Source organism: Didymosphaeria variabile (genome assembly GCF_027946475.1).
Source record: "Didymosphaeria variabile strain IMI 356815 chromosome Unknown scaffold_10, whole genome shotgun sequence".
Lineage (NCBI taxonomy): Eukaryota > Fungi > Ascomycota > Dothideomycetes > Pleosporales > Didymosphaeriaceae > Didymosphaeria > Didymosphaeria variabile.
Window position 1 is genome coordinate 1,344,502 of NW_026611629.1, and position 19,937 is coordinate 1,364,438.

The window sequence follows — 19,937 nt, forward strand, 5'->3', positions numbered from 1 at the left end:
TCTGTCAGATCAACCGTCAGGTAAGAGGCCAGAGAGGACATACGAATGCCGGTAGGAATAGGAATTGGCAGCAGTGGAGGAACCAATGTAAGAATAATCCCTGTATCTGTCAGATCAAACGTTAGGTAAGAGGCCAGAGAGAACGTACGAATGCCGGTAGGAATAGGAATTGGCAGCGTGGAGGAGCGAGTGTAAGAATAATCCCTGTATCTGTCAGATCAAGTTGCGTCCGGTGAGAGGCATGGACAATGTACAACTGTCGGTAGGAATAGGAATTAGCAGCAGTGGAGGAGAAATAAAAGAATGGCGGAAGAATGGGAAATCTGCTGGCACATTAATCGTGAAGGTAAGAGAATGTGGTGTGAGACTCACAACAATGTCTGCCAAGAAGACAACCAATTTGTATCGGTTCGTCCCGGCACTGCTCGTGTTGACGGGCCCCCTCTTTTCGGAAACATTGTACGGTAGCAAGAGGGGGCCCGTCACCTCGAAAATCCACTTCTTCTGCGAGTGAAGAACCCAAAGTAGATGTGTGTGCGGAAGCACTGCTTTCTAAGCCGCTTCACAGTTGATGATACTGAAGTCGTAAAATAGAACAGACGGCCATCCCTGATCGAAAATCAACGAGAAACGTCCCGAGGCGACTCAACATGTGGCGCCCTGTACGATGGTAGCCGGATTAAGCCGCTGAGAGACTGGTCGGGATTGCTGAATGCTTGCAGAAGATGCGTGGGTATTTGTTGTATGTACTGAGTCGGACGTCGAGGCTGCTCGACCCAACCATCTATGGTATAACAGAAATGCCAACTGCCCTCAGAAGCCGCTTGCTCCAGTTGCCCTTCGGCTTCGACTTGTCGTCCTCGTCCTCCTCGCCAACGACCCGAAGGAAAACTTCGTCGAGCGTAGTCGGACTGACGGAATAGTACTCCAGACCAATCTCCTCCCTGTTGTTCTCCAAAAGCTGAATGAGCCCTGGAATTCCGCCGACATCCTGCGAAGTCGTGCGCTCCACTTCTTGCACATTTGTCGAGGGTTTTTCGACTTTCTCCACAGTCTGTGGAGGAGTCGACGAAGACGAACCAGCCTTGAGCACCTTGAACCGTAGCTGACCATGACCACCGTCTCTCGAGCCCCACTTGTCCATCTGAACACCAGGGATGCGACTGCTGACCCATTGCCTCACAGCATCCATCTCTTCTATCGTCGTGGCTGGCGCAGACCGAAGTACCAATTGCACAACGAAAGCGTCGCCATACTGGTCACCCAGTTCAGACACTGTGCCGAGTGCAAGCATCTTCCTCTTCATGATGCCGACTCGTGTAGCGAGCTTGTCTGCTTCCTCCATGGAATGTGTGGTGATCAGAAGAGCGCGACCAGGAGCAGCGACCCCGAGAAGCGTGCGCCACATGACTCGTTTAGCTGCCGCGTCCATACCGCTGCTTGGTTCGTCGAGGAGTAGGACCGACGGATTGCCCATGAGCGCGATGCCCAAGGAGAGCTTCCTCTTGTTGCCGCCCGATAGCTTCGAGGCAAGACGGGTTTGGAAACGAGCCAGACCGGTCGCCGTCAGTATGGCGTTCACGGAATGCTCTGGATCTTGAACGCCTCTTGCGCGAGCATAGAAGTACAAATGCTCTGTAACGGTCATAGAATCCATGGCGTCGAATTGAGGACATACACCAAGGTGGCCTCGTGCTGCTGCTCGTTTCGAGATGATGGATATGTCTTCGATGAGGACATCGCCGCCGCCATTAATGCTAGTTGTCGGATGTTCATCACCGCGGATGAGCGAGATGGTGGTCGATTTCCCGGCTCCGTTTGGTCCCAGGAGAGAGAAGACTTGCCCTTGTGGGATACCGAAGGTGATGTCGTTGACTGCGTGGTTGTGTCCGAAATCTTTGTGTAGGTGCAAGACGCGGAGACTGTCGTTGCTCTGCTCGGCGCGAGCTACTTCAGCTGCTACGGCTGGGACCACGTGCTCGATAGACTCTTCCGTCGCCCTCTGTCGAGACTTCGCTCGGTTCAGGATCGGTGGACGGTAGCCGGAATCCCACCACACGAGGGCAATGAAGAGCACGATAGCTTGGATAGAAAGATAAAGGATCGGACCTCCGTACACGGTGACTGCTCCAGGGTAACTCGCTATCTCGTCCCCACGGCAGAGTAAGGAGAAAGAATTCAAGGACAGGAGCATCGTTCGAAGAACGTTTCCAGAAGGAGTGACAGTAGCGAAAGCGAAATGGAAGATCTCGATATCGCTGTCAATGCGGTATGCAGGAGAATATGTCAAGATGCACATGTAACCGATAAAGTACAACAGGAAACACGATGCTTGGGCACCGGCGGCGAAGGCAAAGGTAGCCAGTTGCGAAGTTACGACGATCGAGATGAGGTAGCAGAACAGAGTCGAAGTTAAGCCGTAGAGGAAGAAGATGACAAACAAGTAGCCTGGTGAGTACCACACAGACGAAGCCTAGATATGCAAGTCAGTGTGTGTACGGTGGCGAAGACTGATATTACTTACGCCAACGAATATGCCTGTGACAACGGCGGATATGACAAGCACGAAACAAAAGTCGAAGGTCAAATACGCCAACCACAACGGTGCCGCCCGGATGCCATTACTGTAATGCAATGCTCGAACCTTGCGCAATCGCTCGATGGTAGGGTATAAAGCGAAGAAAGCAGGGTATACACTCATAGCAAGGCCGAAGTAAAGGATAAGCTGCAGTGTCTTACCCATTCCGGGGGCGAAAGGCACGGCGAACTGTTGATATTGAGTTGAGATGGGTATGTCTGAGAGAACGGTGTCGAGAGCGCTGAGAGTGACAAGACCTGGAAGGACGCCGCCGTTGCCGACATAGGACATGACAGGAGGCCCACTGTCTTGGATGAAGAAGCCACCAGGAGTGACATTATGGAACCTGGTCTCGATGAACCTGTTGAAGTCGTCGAGGGTGTCGACGGATTGGAAGTTGGACTGATCAAGCCCAGAAACTGCGGCGAGCGTGCGGATGTCGACACGATCCGGTGGACCAACGGGGATGAGAAGGGATCTGTCAGTGTCTACATTGGCGATAGAGTAGGTGTTAGGGTTGCTGGCGGACTCGCCAGGACTGCATCCCACTGCTCTGTAGTTCTTGAGGAAGAGCGTGACAAGGCCGGCAGCAATGATAGGCAGTAGCACAGCACATACGTATGGCCAGTAGTTCCGACGAAGGATAGTGAAGCGTTTGCGGATGAGAATAAGCGTCTGCTGCGGCATGGTCGTACCTTTGCCTTTGGACATCTGTAGGCTCTTGTCTGCCTCTTCGGAGTTCTGGTCAGAGGAAGGCATAATGACATCTGCATTCTTGGGCGACGAGGTGATGGGAGTGTTGGTATCTTCCGTGTCGAGGTTGTGTTCCTTGACTTCTTCCGCGAGAGCCAAGAAGACGTCTTCAAGGGTTGGGCCAACGATATCATAGTTCTTGACGCCGTGGGAGCGGAGCTCGTCGACAAACTTGGTGGCACCGAGGGCGTTGGGGAACCAGTATGTGGCCATGGCTTCAGATGGTGCGGGCTTGCGAATGCCATCAAGAGGAGTGACGGAGACATCCTTGGGGTACGTGACGTGGTAACCTGCTCCAATGTTGTGCTTGAGTTGGACAGAAGTGCCCTTGGTCTTGAGGTTGCCACGAGAGAGGATGGCAATGTAGTCGGCGAGAACGTCAGCCTAGCAGAGGTAGGCAGTGTCAGTGAAGATCATGCGATGGATAGAGATGAAGCTGATGGGAAGAAGGGTTGGGGTGGTGGGATACTGACCTCGTCCAGGAAGTGTGTGGTGAGGAGAAAGGTTCGGTCGCCTCGCTCAGCGAGAAGTATCTCCCAAATCTTGCGTCGGGAAAGAGGGTCCAAGCCCGATGACACTTCGTCAACACAACAGACCCTACTGCCTCCTGTGAACATCATGGCAAGCTGGAGCTTCCTCTTCTGCCCGCCGGACAGGGTCTTGGACTGCGCCTTCATCTTGTGACCAAGGTCACACGCCCTGATAAGGTCCCTGATCGTGTCCTCATTATCCGTGGTGCCTGCCGATTTCAGTCTGTTGAATATTTGCACGTGCTCGAAGACGGTTAGCTCGTCCCACATGACGTTCTTCTGTGGGCAGAGGCCGAGACCCCCAGTGCCGTCAATTTCAATGGAACCGCTCGTGATGGTGTTCAAGCCTGAGATGGCATCCAGTGTCGTAGATTTGCCGCTGCCGTTAGCTCCTAGGAGGACCATGATTTGGCCGCGACGGGCTTTGATGCTGAAGTCGTTCACGGCAAGTACCGTCTCGGGTGGCTTGATGCCGATCTTGGCGAGCACGTTGGTGCTTAACCAGCTCGGTGTCCAGTGCTTCGAGAACGAGGAGAGAATGATAGAATGCTCAGGCGAGGAAGTTGTCGTCTTCCGCTCCTTTGAGACGGTGCCATAAAGCCATCGTTCTACGACTGCGCCTAAAACGGGGTATGCAAAGATTTGGATGATGCAGAAGATCCAGAAGGCAATGCCAGGCAGAGTCCAGTTAATGTCATCGTAGACCGGCGGGGCCTTAACCAGATTCGTGGGCTGCAGAGTGCGCTCCCAGCGAGCGATGCATGTGATAAACCATACGTAGTTCATGCTTGGGAACAACAAACTCAGCACGGCTACAGCGCCTGTACTATACGGTCCAGCGACCTGCGCAATGATGGCCAGTATGATGGGCAGGATGACCATAGTGATGCCGGACAGTTGTGCCTTCTTGAAGAAGCTTGCGCCGAAGATGGAAAAGCTGGTCAGGGCACCGCCTACAAGAATGTGGTATATGATCAAGATGCCTACGTTTGTGTGCACGAAAGCAAGTTGCCTCACGATTATGCCCATGATGATCCAACCAGGGAGATAGATGATGTCGAACGCGATATGGTTCGATAAGAGGCGTGCAGCCTGGGTATGCCACGGCTTCTTCGCAGGAGACATTGCTTCTACAAGCTGCGAGATGCCACCCTCTCTTTCAGACGCCATTTGCCCAGTGAGCTGGTACGTGACACCGCACACGCCAATGTACAATGCTACGGCCATGATGTCTATCAAAGCGCCCATGTATGATGTCCGTATGCTCTCCTCACGCTCCTCTTGTGTCTTGCTCGTGAAAGGGTACTCGTCGATCGCATTGGGCAACGTGGTGCCGTTCATAGAGGCAATGGCTCGGTCTACAGCGTTCTGAAACGGCAGGACATAGACTTGGATGTCGTTGTTTTCCTCATTGACATAGATCCTCACTCCAAATGTGCCGTCGGCACGCATGGTATAGTTCCAGCCCAGACCATCTCCTTCCGAGGGCGACGAGTGGAAGCTGATCGCGCCGTAACACGTACTTGCGCCTCGCAATGAGCTCGCGCATAAGGTCAGAAGATCCACATCTTGTCCCGCCGTAATCGCAGTTTTCCCAGCGCCTCTGACTGTATCCGACAAGCTCTCAATGACCCTCTCGATGTCTCCTCCAGTATGCCCATTGTTTACGAAGACGACGGTGTTCCGATTGCCAGTGGCGGCAGCGAGAGCGCTTTCGAAGCTTCGAATGGGGGTCGGAGAACCGATACCGAACTCAGATGGAGGGACGAAGAAGTTCTTTGCGTATGTTATGAAGAACATCTGCCATTGATGTTAGCTGGATAGTGCAGAGCGCGGAGGAGCGCGTACAAATATGATAGGTGCCCAAAACGCACGAATGCTCGTGAAGAACCAGTGCCGGACGAAGACGACCATGAGCGTCTTCTTCGTGAGGGTCCATGTCTGCGAGAAGATGGCCATTGCGGCACAGTATGCCCCGGTGGGCGTCGAGATGTCGTCTTTGAAGACGGACTTTCGTAAGTACCGACCGATATGTACAATCGAATGTTAACGGCGCATCAGGTCAACGCGGGAACAGCAGTCGCATGTTGCAAGAAGAGAATTAGGGTGACGACGCAGTGACTAGAAAATTGAAAAGAATGCGCGAACAGAGGCAAAGAACAGAAGGCGAACAACAATTAGCACCGCCGAGACTCCATCGTATACCGCATAAGGAACTCGTGTCGTCGTCTTCGATGTGGATCGGGGACAAATTGGTCCGACAGGTCGATGACGGTGGGGGCAAGCAGGGGTTTGCGGCCATTCAGCATAGCGGGCGCCACAACCTTGCGCTTGGATGCCGTCCAAGCAACTCGGCTCCACTGGTGGCGTTGCAGACTCGCGCGCGCGCTGCACATCATTCCCGCCAACGGCGGTTGATGTGAGAGGTCTAAATCAACGTCTGCTCCCTCGCCTCACGTCCATCACGAACACTTGAACAGACTTGTCATATCTCATACTGGAGTTCACGCTCGCTCGTATTGAGTGTGGCTGAATTTCAGTAGCCTTGCGCCGAGTACCCGATAAAACACGGCGCCCAGGATGCCTAGATGCCGAGGACGACGTGCCGTGAGGACGGCGCGAGCGTAGAGGATGGCAGTGCTCGCTTAGAGAGCATCTTTGCTGTTCCGCGTCGTCATAGACGTCTGTTAATGTACACACAGAAAATGAGTAACGGCAGCGATTGCTCTACATCATCCTAGGATGGTTTCTTCAACGGTGACTTTACTAGTGGGCATACTTGTTATGAAAGAGCCGGTCAAGCGATGTTGTACTGATTTTTTTTCATTGTAGAGCACGAGGGATGACAAGCAAGCCGAACGTCAACAACCCAAGCCGTCGTAGAGAGCAGTGTGTTCCCCCGGGATCTGCTGCAATGCTTGATCCAACACGTCAGAGCGAGTATTCCTATGGTGGAAGAGGGACATATGCACCTACATTGCGAGCCTAGGTATACATCTTCCTATAGCAAAAGCAGGACAAAGATAGCCATCGCGTATAGTCCACCAAGCACCTTCGCCGTTCTGTAAGGGTCCTTCTCCGCCTGCGTATCCGTGTCGCCGGTGGTGAACGAGTCGTGATCGGCGTTGCCTTGGCTGGAAATCTTCGGGTCGCAATCACGAGGGGAATTGTTGCAGCTCGAAGACGGAACGATGTTGCGGTGCTGGCCATAGTATCAGGTACAGTTCTTGACGGAAGGAAAGAGAAGGGACTTACGGCGCGGTCGGCTTGTGGGACGGCAGACACAAGGAGTGCAACAAGTGCAAGAAGGAGGAGAGTGAGCTTCATCTTGACGGAGTTCTCGAAGATATTGGATTTGGAGAAGGAGCAAGTTGCAAAACGTTTGCGAAGAAGTTGGTTATGGATTGAGGGGAGTGGTGGTTAGTGAGAGTGTCTTCAGAAAAGACCGGGATGGTAACGTGGCTTCGCACTCGGCGACCAACAATCTCTCTTCACTATCACCGTATGCCTCATCAAAGTGTCAACCTACTGTACCCAAAGATCAACATTGAACCGGTTGTCACAAAAATTGAGAAGGCCCCAGCTTCCTTCTTCATAGATGCTCTACGCCATCATATCTCGAGCCTCCTTCGAGCACTTCTGAATACGCGCACACGCGTTTTCTCACATCAATTTCCATCTGCCCGCACCACTCCCCCGACTTTGTCGCCGCGGCACACCTCGATTCCTTCCTCGTCGAGGCCATCGAGGCCATCGAGGCCACCGGCTCCGCCATTCCCGCCTTCATCGTCTGCTTGCCGTTAGAAGACGCCCGTCGCATACTGGGCTGAGCAGATCTTTCTTGACACCCCGCGCCTTTCTCCCCGTGGGCATTCCGCATACACAGACTCGCCGTACGGTGCCCATCTCATCTTCTTGGTGGCTCCTCCGTCCCGTCTTCCATCAGCACCCATTGCGACACTCATCCTTAACTCCGTCCCGGCCGTTTCGCCGCAGTTTTGTGCCTTGCACAAGCACCTACTCAGCAAGCGGCACAAAACATCATTTGTGCCCAGCTGAAGCCGAGCTTCAGGGTTTGCAGGAGCGCAATGGCAATGCCACTATTGAGACGTCTTTAGTTGTGACACACAGGGGTAAGGTCTGGAAACGGCATTTGGAATACTCCTGTGCTGTGGCACAGAAGGTACCAAGGAAGACGTCCCAGCTTTGGCAAGTGGAAGAGCTCGTACTGCCCAGGCAGCGCTTGCCGCGGTGAGAACCGATATATAGCCGTCAGGATAATGTTGAAGGTTCTCCAGGATGCGAGCGTCGAGGTCGTCAAGGGAGGAAAGTAGGTGGACTGATTGGCAAGATCAAGAATACGACTTTGGGTGAGCACACAGGGTCAGAAAGATGCCCTGGAATGCTTGAATTGGAGGCAGGTCCCTACAGCCAAGACCTCCGCGCCAACCATTTCCGACAAGTGCAAGCTTCCCTTGGTCGGGATAAGAAGTCTACAAGTCACTCAACTGTAGAGCCAATTAGAGCAGGAAACCTTCATTTCAGACGAGGGGAATCATGGTGACTCTCGCCGTCTTTACAGTGCTCGTATGCGATTTTGCTTTGTTGACTTAGATGTCATCTCGAACTCACCCTATGTCACACTTCGCGTTCACGCGACAAGGTCCCCTTCAGCTCCAAAGCTTCCTTCACATTGACACGACAACCCTCCGTCCACGTGTCCTTCTACGTGACCGAGGGAATCCAGAATTGTTTGTGCGCACACTTGTTGGCCTGGGGCAATCATTCTTCCTTCACACAGGTTTCCCGTTTGAGCCTAGTACTCCTCCCTAGCTCCTTAGCTCTGCCCTAGCTTTAGTATATAGAGTCTCTGCCCTTTGTGCCCTCAATCACCACTGAACTCGTCCACCTTTTCTGCCTTCCGTGAAAACTGGGTTATATAAGCTCGACGCCCCCGCAGCTGCCCCTCTCCTCGTTCAATATATACACAGTTCCTCAACCTCCCTCTACATTTTCCGTCAATCAAAGATCATGTCCTCGACGCACACATCTCCGAACGGCACTCCTGCTCCCGAGGAGAACCCATTCGCGCAGGGAGCAGCCAGCAGTGACGGCTTCTCTCGTGTGAGACTCCAAGGTACTGCCAATATTTCTTCTCGACGTGCAAAGCTTATTGAACACTCAGACCCGGCCGCCGCTCGTATTCGCGTCTCCGGAAGCACTTTCGAGGACTCCGACACCCCCGGCGACGGCTTCGGTGCCTCGCGATCGCCCTATGAGACCGCCCAACAGTTCACGATCAACTCGGCAAGAGTTGAGACCCTCCTTCGCCCATTCTTTCTCCACACCAACATCCCGCCTGGTGTCGAGCAAGCCAACGGCTCGTTGCTTATCACCCGCGACTGGACCGTGAGGATGATCGGCGCGAACCAGTTCCAGCGCGCGCAGAACGGCCAGCAAGTCCTGAAGGTGGGCTCGGAGCTGAAGAATCGGGAGTATGGATTCAGGCTGCCAGACAAGATCATCGACTGGCTGGAGGACGTAGAAGGCAAGGATGATTTGTTGGTTCCCGCGGCCGTTGTTAGGCAGTACTGGACGCGACCCAGGTACACTGATGCCTGAGGTGGTGAGTTACTTCTGATCTACTTGAGCGTCGAGACATGTACTAAAAGTGATGCAAGACATCTCCTCTTCCTCGACTGGTCACCGACCGTCCGCAAGTTTCTCCTTTGGCACGAATCCGAAAATTGAGAATGCTTCCACTTACGTAAGTCTTTATTCAATACTAGCAGACCGCGAGCTGATATTTGATACGCAGATCATCCTACAAGTTCCTCCCGGTACTGCGGACAACATCAGGAGCGGACCTTCTCATTCCCCGGTCACCATCGGAATCGAGAACCTTTGGACCGACCCTGTGTCGGCCTGGGGCAATCAACCTTCCTTTCACACATGTTTCCCGTTTGTGCTCCTCTTAGCGTCTTAGCTTCTTCCATGGCCTCAGTATATAGTCTCTGGTCCCTGTGTCCTCAATCAAGCACTGATTTCGTTCACCATTTCTGCCTTCCGTCACCGTCTCCACCCCAGAAGCTGTCTGGGAGGGCGATCGGTCTGTAGTTCCTGAGCCGAGTAAAGATGCTGGCAAGAAGTCCGTCATTTTAGTTGCCTCAAGTCTGCTTCAAATTTGAGTAGATACTTAAGGTAGTCAAACAATGGCACATCACAACATTTCTCACCCACAACTCACCGCATCTGCTCTTTAACACCACATGAACATGACATCTTGTCTTCATATCATCCTTCACTGGTCACACTTTGTCCCCACCCATTTGGGCAACCAACAAAATCCATCGATCACAGCTGTGAATCCATGGGTCACACAAAACGCGAATCGTATCACCACCCATGGAGCGCCCAACCACAGTGTCAGAACAAGCTTCATCTAGCGCAACGTGTGCGACAACAAAAAACCGACGTTCGAAGTTTGGTTCTGATGAGGGGTACGTGCTTACGTTAGTTAGTCGTGTTCCGTGGTTGCGCGCGGCTGTGATTTGATTGAAAGCGCTAGTGGACCAGAATGTTGAGAACAGATTGGAACCTTGGGTTGAGGCAACAATTTATCGAACACAGTAGATAATGGTGAGTTATACTAACGACGAAAGGTCTTGTGACGACGTGCGGTGTTCTCGCAATTGAACACTGTTGAAGAGGTTGCACAGGGGTATAAGCGAACGTCAGATGGACTTTGACGTAAAGGTAAACAGAAACAGCAACGCGAGGGTATTGCAGATCCATATCTGAGCATGGTGACAAGCGAAGAAGTGTACAACAAAATGACATGATTGGAAACGCTGCACATCCAAAGCATCCCTTGCTGCGAAAACCTGGAAACGCCCTCCTTCAAAGATCATATATCATTGCCTTTGTGACTTCTGAGTATCCAGCTTTTGCTTCTCCACAATAGCCTCGTAGCACGTCATACGAGGTAGTCCCGTGTCCGGATCTATGATCCTCGTGCTCGGCTCGATCGGTGCCGGCTCTTCTCCACGCTCCTGTGGCACATGCACCGGCTCTTTATGCTGCGTGGAATAGATACCCAGACTTTGCATCTTCCTAGTATAAGAGATAATGTTATCGCCTTGAGTAAGAGCGTGGTTGTCAAGTGCGGCAGTACTTGCAGAGCGGAAGGGCCCGGTGAAGGATTCCACAATGATGGGTGTCTGCCTGATAGTTTGCGTCTGGGATAGACGAGAGGGCGTTCGTGGTGGGATAGGACTCGGTTGTAGTCCTGGAATCTGTCCGCAGAGCAAGCCTGGTGGCGTCGCATGGACGATATGAGGGCTTACTGGTCTAATCGATGACGCGATTGAAGGTGATCTATCTCTTAGAGTGGAAATACTAGAATGAGGGGAGTTTACAGAGTTATGGTGAGGTAATTCCCCGGCGGTTCGGAGGGTGCCTTGACGGTAGCGGACCGGCAATTGAGGGTAGCCACTATCAGGAGGATATCGAGAATATTGTGCTGACACGGGATATCCGGAGGTAGCGTAGCTTGAAACCGATCTTGAGGGCTCACACGTTGAATGGGCCGTACTTTGCGATGCCAAAACGCCATTCATGTCAGCTTCGACTGGCGCCACTTTTTGGCTTGTCAGCGCCGTATGAAAGCTTGTTGAAGATCTAATGGAATTATGTGATGGAGCCAACTTGGAAGTGATACTGGGATCTCTGCCAAACTCCTCTTGCCTGGGGAAGGAACTACCGTCTTTGGCTGGTCGAGGTGCCTCGAGCGGTTGCTTCCCCGGTCCGCTAACGACGGACTTTGGCGATTGTGGCAGACTTGTAGCATCAGTCGTATATGTGCCTGAGGTGCGCTCCCCAGAGGCTCCTGGTGATTCAACACTGGAGCTGTAGGCCATCCTGGTGGAGACTTTTCTTTGTGGTGGGACCGTCGAGCTAGCACGAGGTATCGAATAGCCTGAAGCCACGATTGATGGCGCATGATAATTGGGTGCCGGCGCGAGTATAGCATGAGTGTTGTACAGTGCGCGAAGATCTGGCATCGTGCTGGTGTTGTACAGAGGGGTCCGTGGATAACCACTTGCCACGCTGCGTAGACGACACTGCGATGACGGATGAATACTAGCGGTTCCACTCAAATCAGGCACAGATTGACTCCATGGTTGGCCCGAGCCCCGTTGCGTAGCTTTCCACTCTTCGTGCGCTTTCGTCTGCCTCGTCTCTTTGTCCTTTAATTTCTTGATCTTGGTGGTCAAGACAATACCGATGTGCGTTCTACAATCACCAGAAGGACTGCTTTCGCGAGATACCTTGAGGCCTAGCTGAGCATAACCGGCTCTCATCGGACAGAGATGTGTCAAATCTCCTTCCAAAAGACGTAATGCCTTTCCGTCCCCTTTCCAGTACGAGACCGTTTCTAAAACCCTGATCAGGTCAGTATGGTGAGCGAAAAGCAGCTTATGCGTGCATGGACATGGCAACTTACCATTGTGGCCAGCGCTTTGCTACTTGGTTACCTCTGAAGGTGAGGATATGATAGAGAAAAAAGCGGACAGTGTGCACGTCGGCATCTACGCTGGGGAGCGACTGGGGCTCTGAGTCCTGTAATTTGACGTCCCTCAGTTTTGTTGGCAGGCGGAATTCATTAGGATCATCGCATCTATCTTCGTCAATAGGTGCAGTCGTGGAGCGTCTCTTCAGCAGGTTTCTGAGGGAAGGCATGGCGGACAGCCCAACAAAGCGTAGCTGGAGAGTGGATCCGGACGGCAAGTCCTCTTATGGAAGGCAAGCAGTTTCTAGCGCAGCCAAGGTCTAGAAAGCGGAAGGATCTGAAAATATAACCAGATACCAACCAAGAAGGAACAACGGGCGACTGCAGAGGGTGGGAAGAGGAATATTGGACGAAAAGTGATCGAGGTGGAAAGTTGCCAGAGCGATGATCGTGTAGTGCAGCGGGCGGTGTCATGGCCCTGTGACGCGAATGGCGCCCATGGGCCTGAACCATTGATGGACAGTCTATACTGTTGTCATCTATCACATTGGTCAAGCCCGCAGTTGCTTGACCGAAGCATACGGACCTGCTTGGAAACCGTTGAGTATTGGAGATAGTGTTAGCGGCCAATTACGAACGACTTATGACCACATGCCTAGTTGTGACCACGTTTGTATATGTAATCGCGAATTGCGCAACGGTGCGAAGTAAATTAAATACAATGCTCAAGCATTGGCGCGAGATATTCGCGTGACGGGTCAGACAATGACGGTGTGTGCTTCAGGTGGAGTGACTAATACAGGAGCTCATGATGCGGGCCGCGCCGTTGACAACCGCGCCGTTCCGCTCGAGAGCAAAGTGCAGCTCGGTAATCTGCCATTATATGTACGTAGACAGCCTTGCCGCTTCCAACTAAGTGCATGTGGCGTTGCGTCCCTCGCATCACCTCGACGGCCGCTATGTGGTTTACCGGAACTGGGGACTCTTCTTAACCGTCAAGCTGTCTTCGAAACCTTTTGTGAACCTTCTGTTGAGGTCTTTTCCCGGATCTTGTTGACTTGAATGCATGCATATTGGTATACGATAGTGGGGATTGAAAGGGTTGGTATCATCACCTCGTCTCTTCACTTTAAGAGCACACGAAGACCACTACAAGTCAAATGAGATAAGGCAGGCGATCTCATAACTTTTAGAAAACAAGAATTGTCTCTGACCGCCAATCTTTCGGCACCAAAAGCCGGCAACAAGAGGAAAAAAAGATACCATCTGGGATGGGATTCGAACCCACGTCTCCCTCTGAATGGAGCCAGCCGATAAAGGCTGTTCCCTTCGCCACAGAAAGCACCAGTGTTTTATAGTACTACTATTTATTAATTACAGTAGAGAACTGGGCGCAGGCAATCCGGACGAAGCTCAGAGAGCGCACTACCACTATGCTACCCCGACTTGTGTTTGATGATTACTTTCGGAAATACATCGTATAAAGCGAGACAGAATGGGGATAGATGTGGGCCTAGGTGGTCATGCATTTTGGACAAGAGGAAGGAGCAGTGGTCAGACGGCAGGCACGTCGGGTTATGTGACGCTCACAATCGGCAGTGTGTTGGAACACAGGAACTGGATCCCGCCTACATAGTATTGTAGATCGCTTATCAAAGGAATGCAGTGCCTTAAGAGCAGTTTTGGTATCTGTCTTAATTTGGGATGAGCAATGCAGTGCCCGAATTTTCGAGCTAGTACCATACGTAGAACAGCATGTGGCCTGAATGGACGTATAGCCAATGCCATTGTACCAGCAGCTTCTAACCTTGTGGAGAGGACAGAAGACCTTCAAAAGCATAGTCTCACTGACCAGCTCCACTGAAGTTCCTCTGGCCCGAAGGACCACACAGTACCAAGCGACCACCAAATCGAATTCGGTCCTCCCCAGCACGAAACTACGCACCGGCCTAACGGCTGACATTCTAGCTTCCCAAGGCCTTCCTCCTAAACCTGCCGCGACGTCAATCATGTCTATTTGAGACAATCTACCCTTCAGCATTGTCGTCTACGTCCTGACATGGGCCCTCTTCTTTTGGGGTCGATAAGTGCCATAACGAGCGAGACAGGAGCCTCGCAGCAGAGAAGCCCATCAGCAAGTTGAAGCGCCGCATTCTTGGCAGACAGGAGCGCCACGAGAATCCGCCGTCGAGGATCCAGCGCCATCGCCATCGCGACGTCCGGGAAACCGATAACGACGCGGCGTTAAGTAGGGGTGTGCGCGCTGCAAAACTTGGGGCGCGTGCGGTCAGCAAAAGGAACAAGCAGAAGTGTGTCCATCGCTGGTATGTATGGCAGTCCATACTATTTGTTCGGGCTCTCTGATGGTCGGAAAGATTCGAGCGGAGCTGATGATGTGAAGCAGGTCCTGAGTTTACCTTCGGCACCATCGAAAGATGAGCTGACCAAGGACATTATCCAATGGAATGATCACCTGCACGAGGATATACATCTCCAGCGGCGGACGCTCACATCTTGCTAGATACTCTTCAAGTCATCCCTCACTGTACCAAGCACCCACAGTTCCTTCTCTTCAAAGCATTCGACCTCGATCCTCGCTCACATGGACATTGGCATCTCTGAACGCGGTAAGGTCTACTCGGGATGGAAGCATGGCGGTTCAAAAGACAGGGCGAAGGAGGTTGATACTATCAATTTCCAGGAGAAAGACAAGGATGGCTATGAGCACTTCGAGTGCCAAACACGCAATTGCCATATGTATGGAGTACATGAAGAGCGAGGAGTTGACCCACAAGTGCACATATCTGATTGAGTACCACCATATCGAGACGCCTATCGTGGGAAACGCTGGAAACGCTGCAATTGGCGGCTGGGCATACACTTGCAAGCCATCCGAGAAATCCAGTGCATGGACATGTCACGCTGACAGCTGGCTCAACCAGTGCGGGCTGGATCTTGTCTTCTTGGTCACTGCCGGGATAGTACGTGCTGTGTGGCTGGCGGTATCAGAAATTGAGAAGGCCACTCGTCGTATGTCAGGTTGGCAGAGCCCGTACCACGGTTCGAGTGGTCGCGATGCCAAGTTGTCTGTGATGTCAAAAGAGGCAGTTCCTAGAGATCGCATTCGCTCGCATTGGCGAATGAGCTTTGGAGTTCAAAGTAGACGGACTGCTGCACCATAGGCGGGAATGAGTGCAGGCCTTGGCTCACGTCCTGGCGGGCAGTGGCGGACCTCCGAGCGCCAAGACAAGAGTTCGCGCCGCGAGCGAACATTCGACACCCCAGTAGAACATGCTCAGCACCCGCCACCCTACTTATTGTGCCTCTATGTCGCGACGACAGACTTTGTAAGGGAAAGCATGATGAGGAACGCCTCCTTCGCTCTGCGCGGCGGTAGGCTGCTTCTGCGCGTGCGAGCCCGTCCACTCCCACCGCGATACACAAATGTCCCGACCTCAGTGCGGTTCGCGCACTCTCCCCAGGATCCGAAAAATCCTTTCGAGGGCCTTGGAATCCGCCTGCCGCAGTCGATCGAAGAAGTCGAGAAATTAGAAGGCCCGCTGACCGAAGAGCAAATCAACGACCCCAATGCCACCGAAATATCCATCTATGAGCAAGATCCCACCAGCCCCACCGGCGAGCGGCTCATCGAGCACATACGAACCCCCGAAGAGCGACGGAAACACAACGAGATTCACAAGATGCTTATGCAGGCGGAAGAAAACCCAGACTACGACGACCGGGAGCTCAATAAGCATATGTTGAATGAGCTGATGCAGGATCCGTACTTTGCGGATTTGACCGACGAGCTGAAAGACATCAAGGAGAATTTTATCTTGACAAAGCAGCAGCAGGAGGAAATGCTGGCAGAGGCGGAGAAGGCGGAAGAGTCTGAGGAAATGCAGACAAAATCTGCACTGCAGCTGGCAACGTACGAGTCTTTGCAAGAAGTGATCGAGGACCCCATATTTGCACATGCGCGCGCGGAGCTAGAAGAACTGCAGGACGCTCTGCCGGAAGTTGACGGCGAGAACACAGAATACCAGGCCGCACTGGATAAGGTGTTGGAGAAGCTAGGCGATGACCCGAATTTCGACAAGAAGATTGCTGAATGGGAAGCCGAAAACGGACCGATACCAGATCCTTCAGAGGCTGACTCGGAGCTGCCTGAAGAGACGGATCCATTCGACGAACCGGAAGACATGACCGAGTTATTGCGCCAGATGAAAGAGCTGATGGGGTCCATGGGGATGGGGTCGTCTATGAGTGAGGGAGTTCAAGAAAATGACAACGCGCTCGATAAGCTCGAAGCTGAAATGGAGAAAGTTCTCAACGAGGACCCAGAAAATGAAGATCTGGACGAAGAAGAGATCAAGGGCAGGGAGATGAGCTTTGCAGAGCTAGGCAAAGAGCTATACCAGCTCGCAAAATCCTCTCCCACTGGAGGGGCTCGGGATTTTGATGAAGATGGTGAGCCGGTGGACGCCGAGCTTGAAGCCAAGGTCGACCAGATCATGAAAGATCCGAAGCTCATGGAGAAGCTCATGTACATTCAAAAAGTCATCAACGAGGAGCAGCGGAAGCAGGCACCATTCGAATTGGCACCTGACCCGACGAACCTCGAACCTCATCGCATCACAAGCCTGCAGGAGCGCATGCAAGTCGCAAAAAGCAACCCAGAACATCTTGCAGCCATGCAAGCTCTCCGCGTGGACCTTGCTCCGCCGTTTAATATTGCGCCAGCGCTGCGCGTCTTCAACGAAGCCATCGAGTATGCGTACATCGGCGCGAACGACGACATCCGACGCATCCTTTGGCGTGCTTATTCGAAAGCGCGCTCGCTGCCTACATTCCTTCAGAATCTTTCTGACGATGCGTGGGACATCATGTACTACTCGCAGGCTGTGACCTGGCGAAGCAATCAGAATCGGGAGGATCACTTGAGGCTCCTGTTGCAGGATTTGCAGAGTGTTGGAAAAGAAGGACCACCGACGCACCCCGACGTAATCGCAGAAATGCAGGAGTAATGATGCTACGATACATGTAGAATAGGCCAAAAGGCATGTACAATACAAGATACCCCCCTCTGCCCGCGAGGCGCACTATAGCTCTACCTTTTACCACAACCACCATCTTTGCTTTTGCTGCCGGCTCGAAAGGTGATGCCCCCCAGGTTTGGTGGGCAACAAAGCAGGACTTACTCCCAGAGCAGCGGACCCTAAGGCATCTGCCCTCAGCAGCTTGATCGCCCAGGCCTTGAAGATTGTAGGACCGTGTGCACTTGTCTCGAGACCCCGAAGACAGTGTCCGCGACTAGTACGCCAACCTATACTAATCGTGTACGCCGTAACATATCGAATGTGTCACTGCTGAATTTGTGCGCGTCCGCGTTCTGGAGCGGATGAAGAGGGAAGCCTGCGACGCCGTCGGTCTGCGCGATATGACATATACAGGCGCATCTGCCGGCATTGTTTGTGTGCTGATGTGAAATTGAATGGGCGGCATATCGGCGCAATTCATGGAGCATGGCGGCGCGCTGAGCTTTATGTTCAAATGCATTCTCAAGTACACCAAAAGCATGTACTTGACTCGCGCGCTATTGCTAAGTAGGTTAGTTCATCTGCATCAGTTTTAGGAAACCCCCGCGGAATGTGACGTGGTCTCATAGGTCTGGATGCTTTCCTTCTAATGCCCCACATTCCGTCACAGTCTGGTACAACACTACACCGACCACTTCTACGCGACGATGCAACAACGCGATACCTCTGCTTCTGCCTTGACCACCATGGTCCACCGCCTCCAACGCGTCTATCATCATCACTCCAACGCACCCCCCGACCTGAGGGAACGACTCCGCTCTCTTGATCATTCCGCGCGATGCAGATCCTCTTCACTTCGGCTTCATCGCCAACTGCTCTTGCACTGGCAAGAGTGTTGGCTGCAGAGGGCCATATCGTCCATGCTGCCGATGAAGAACATATCTGGGGAACAGCACCAGCCCGATACTCCCGTGCTTACCGACGCTTCTATCGCCTGTCTGAGACATGGAGCGCAGCTGCACTGTGGAAAGCGATCGGACAAAACATCGACTTGATCATTCCCTTCGGTCCCTTACCTGGACACTTCGTCGAAAGCTTGAGAGCAAGAGGAGCCAACATTGTCGGCGAGACCCTTACACAAGACCACTTCGAATTCCAGGACTTCGTGCGTGATAATATAGTCAATGCCTCCGCCGCAAACCCCAGTATCGTCCAGGTGCCCGCGACGTTCATGGTACACTCGCGCACTTGTATTGCGGAAATACTGAGCAACCGCGAATCGACGTTCTCATTACAGCCTCTACCATGCTACGATACCGACGACGAAGACACGCTCGTAGACGTTGAACACGCAATTGCATCGTCCGCATCGGTGCCTATCCAGCCTTTCGCTCCTCTCGTGCTCTCTTGCTCCACCTTGAACGATCGCACTGTCGAAGCAATTAAGCGCCTCCCAATGTCCGACACGAAGCCTTATCGACTCATCGAAGTAGCCGAGGGCGGCTCGTTCTACTCTGCGCACGCCTTCGTCCACGCCAGCCAAATACGCTCCTTCGTTGTCACCAACTCCAAAGCTACAGATAGGGACTTCGTCATCGTGGGCACTGGCGAGCCTTTATACGATCTACTATACCAGTTCACCAAGAGACTAGTAGAGACGTTAGAAGGATGGCAGACCGTTGTTGCGAACCATCTAAGTCTGACGTTCCACTTGCAGGACAAGGTCACATACGCAGACTTCGTAAGGAAAGTCACGGTCGTCAGTTGTTACAACGAGCCGCACGCAAGCCTTGTACTACTTGCCACAGTACCAGAATTGAGGAAGAAGCTTGCCCTTGCGTATACAGCACCAACTTTGGAAGGGGAGGATAGCGCACCCGTACAATTTCCACCGAAGGGACGCGTTTCGAAAGCGTTGTATTCCGCACCTCTCGCCTTTTACGGGTTGACGCGAATACTGGTCGAGTTCAGACCCTGGCGACGGATATGGTGGACTGCACTAGCTCGCATGACCATGATGTGTTGGGTGTGGGTGATAAACTTCAAGGAAGAGATGTGGGAGACTAGTGATCCGGGGCCAGCGTTGTGTTTCTGGACCATCACGATTATCGATAGTTTCATCAAGAGTGTTGGGCAGGCCACACGCATCAACTGGGCCGCTACGCACATTGCATATATACGCTCGAAAGCTTTTGCTTCGTATCGAATGGCGGCGACAGTCTTTGCGTTGGTGTTACATATCAGGGCATGGTGGTTCGCCATTCTGTTGTATCCTTGGTACCGGAAGGCTCAACGTTAAACACGATCGTCACGAACATGGCAATGTAATTTCGGTCGGACCATCTATCGCTCTATTGAAACAATACTTTGCCTGCGATAACGGCATCATGTAACTGTACCTTGCAAGAGGCCGTTGGGTTGAGACTGACGGTGAGCACATGCGCGCCCGCTTTCAACTCCTTGGATGTGACCATACTGAGCTCATGGACTAGAGAAGATAACGTCAATCCTTCACGAGGGCTGTG

At 52.6% G+C, this 19,937-nt stretch overlaps 5 protein-coding genes across 5 annotated transcripts; 3 read left to right on the forward strand and 2 right to left on the reverse strand.

Moving 5' to 3' along the window:
- Window positions 1–784: 784 nt before the first annotated feature.
- N0V89_012500 (uncharacterized protein) lies at window positions 785–5,820 on the reverse strand (the record flags this gene model as incomplete). The annotated part of the gene is made up of 4 exons (XM_056221221.1): window positions 785–2,473; window positions 2,525–3,715; window positions 3,805–5,661; window positions 5,710–5,820. The coding sequence occupies 4 exons, from the start codon at window positions 5,818–5,820 to the stop codon at window positions 785–787; spliced, it is 4,848 nt and encodes a 1,615-aa protein (XP_056065208.1).
- A 1,042-nt stretch (window positions 5,821–6,862) lies between these two features.
- Window positions 6,863–7,188, reverse strand: N0V89_012501 (uncharacterized protein; the record flags this gene model as incomplete). Its single annotated transcript, XM_056221222.1, has 2 exons — window positions 6,863–7,063; window positions 7,117–7,188. 2 exons carry the CDS (start codon window positions 7,186–7,188, stop codon window positions 6,863–6,865), a joined length of 273 nt encoding a protein of 90 aa, XP_056065209.1.
- Window positions 7,189–8,892: 1,704 nt separating this feature from the next.
- N0V89_012502 (uncharacterized protein) lies at window positions 8,893–9,483 on the forward strand (the record flags this gene model as incomplete). Its single annotated transcript, XM_056221223.1, has 1 exon — window positions 8,893–9,483. One exon carries the CDS (start codon window positions 8,893–8,895, stop codon window positions 9,481–9,483), a length of 591 nt encoding a protein of 196 aa, XP_056065210.1.
- Window positions 9,484–14,975: 5,492 nt separating this feature from the next.
- Window positions 14,976–17,400, forward strand: N0V89_012503 (uncharacterized protein; the record flags this gene model as incomplete). Its single annotated transcript, XM_056221224.1, has 3 exons — window positions 14,976–15,130; window positions 15,303–15,354; window positions 15,856–17,400. 3 exons carry the CDS (start codon window positions 14,976–14,978, stop codon window positions 17,398–17,400), a joined length of 1,752 nt encoding a protein of 583 aa, XP_056065211.1.
- Window positions 17,401–18,250: 850 nt separating this feature from the next.
- N0V89_012504 (uncharacterized protein) lies at window positions 18,251–19,711 on the forward strand (the record flags this gene model as incomplete). Its single annotated transcript, XM_056221225.1, has 1 exon — window positions 18,251–19,711. One exon carries the CDS (start codon window positions 18,251–18,253, stop codon window positions 19,709–19,711), a length of 1,461 nt encoding a protein of 486 aa, XP_056065212.1.
- Between the last annotated feature and the right edge of the window lie 226 nt (window positions 19,712–19,937).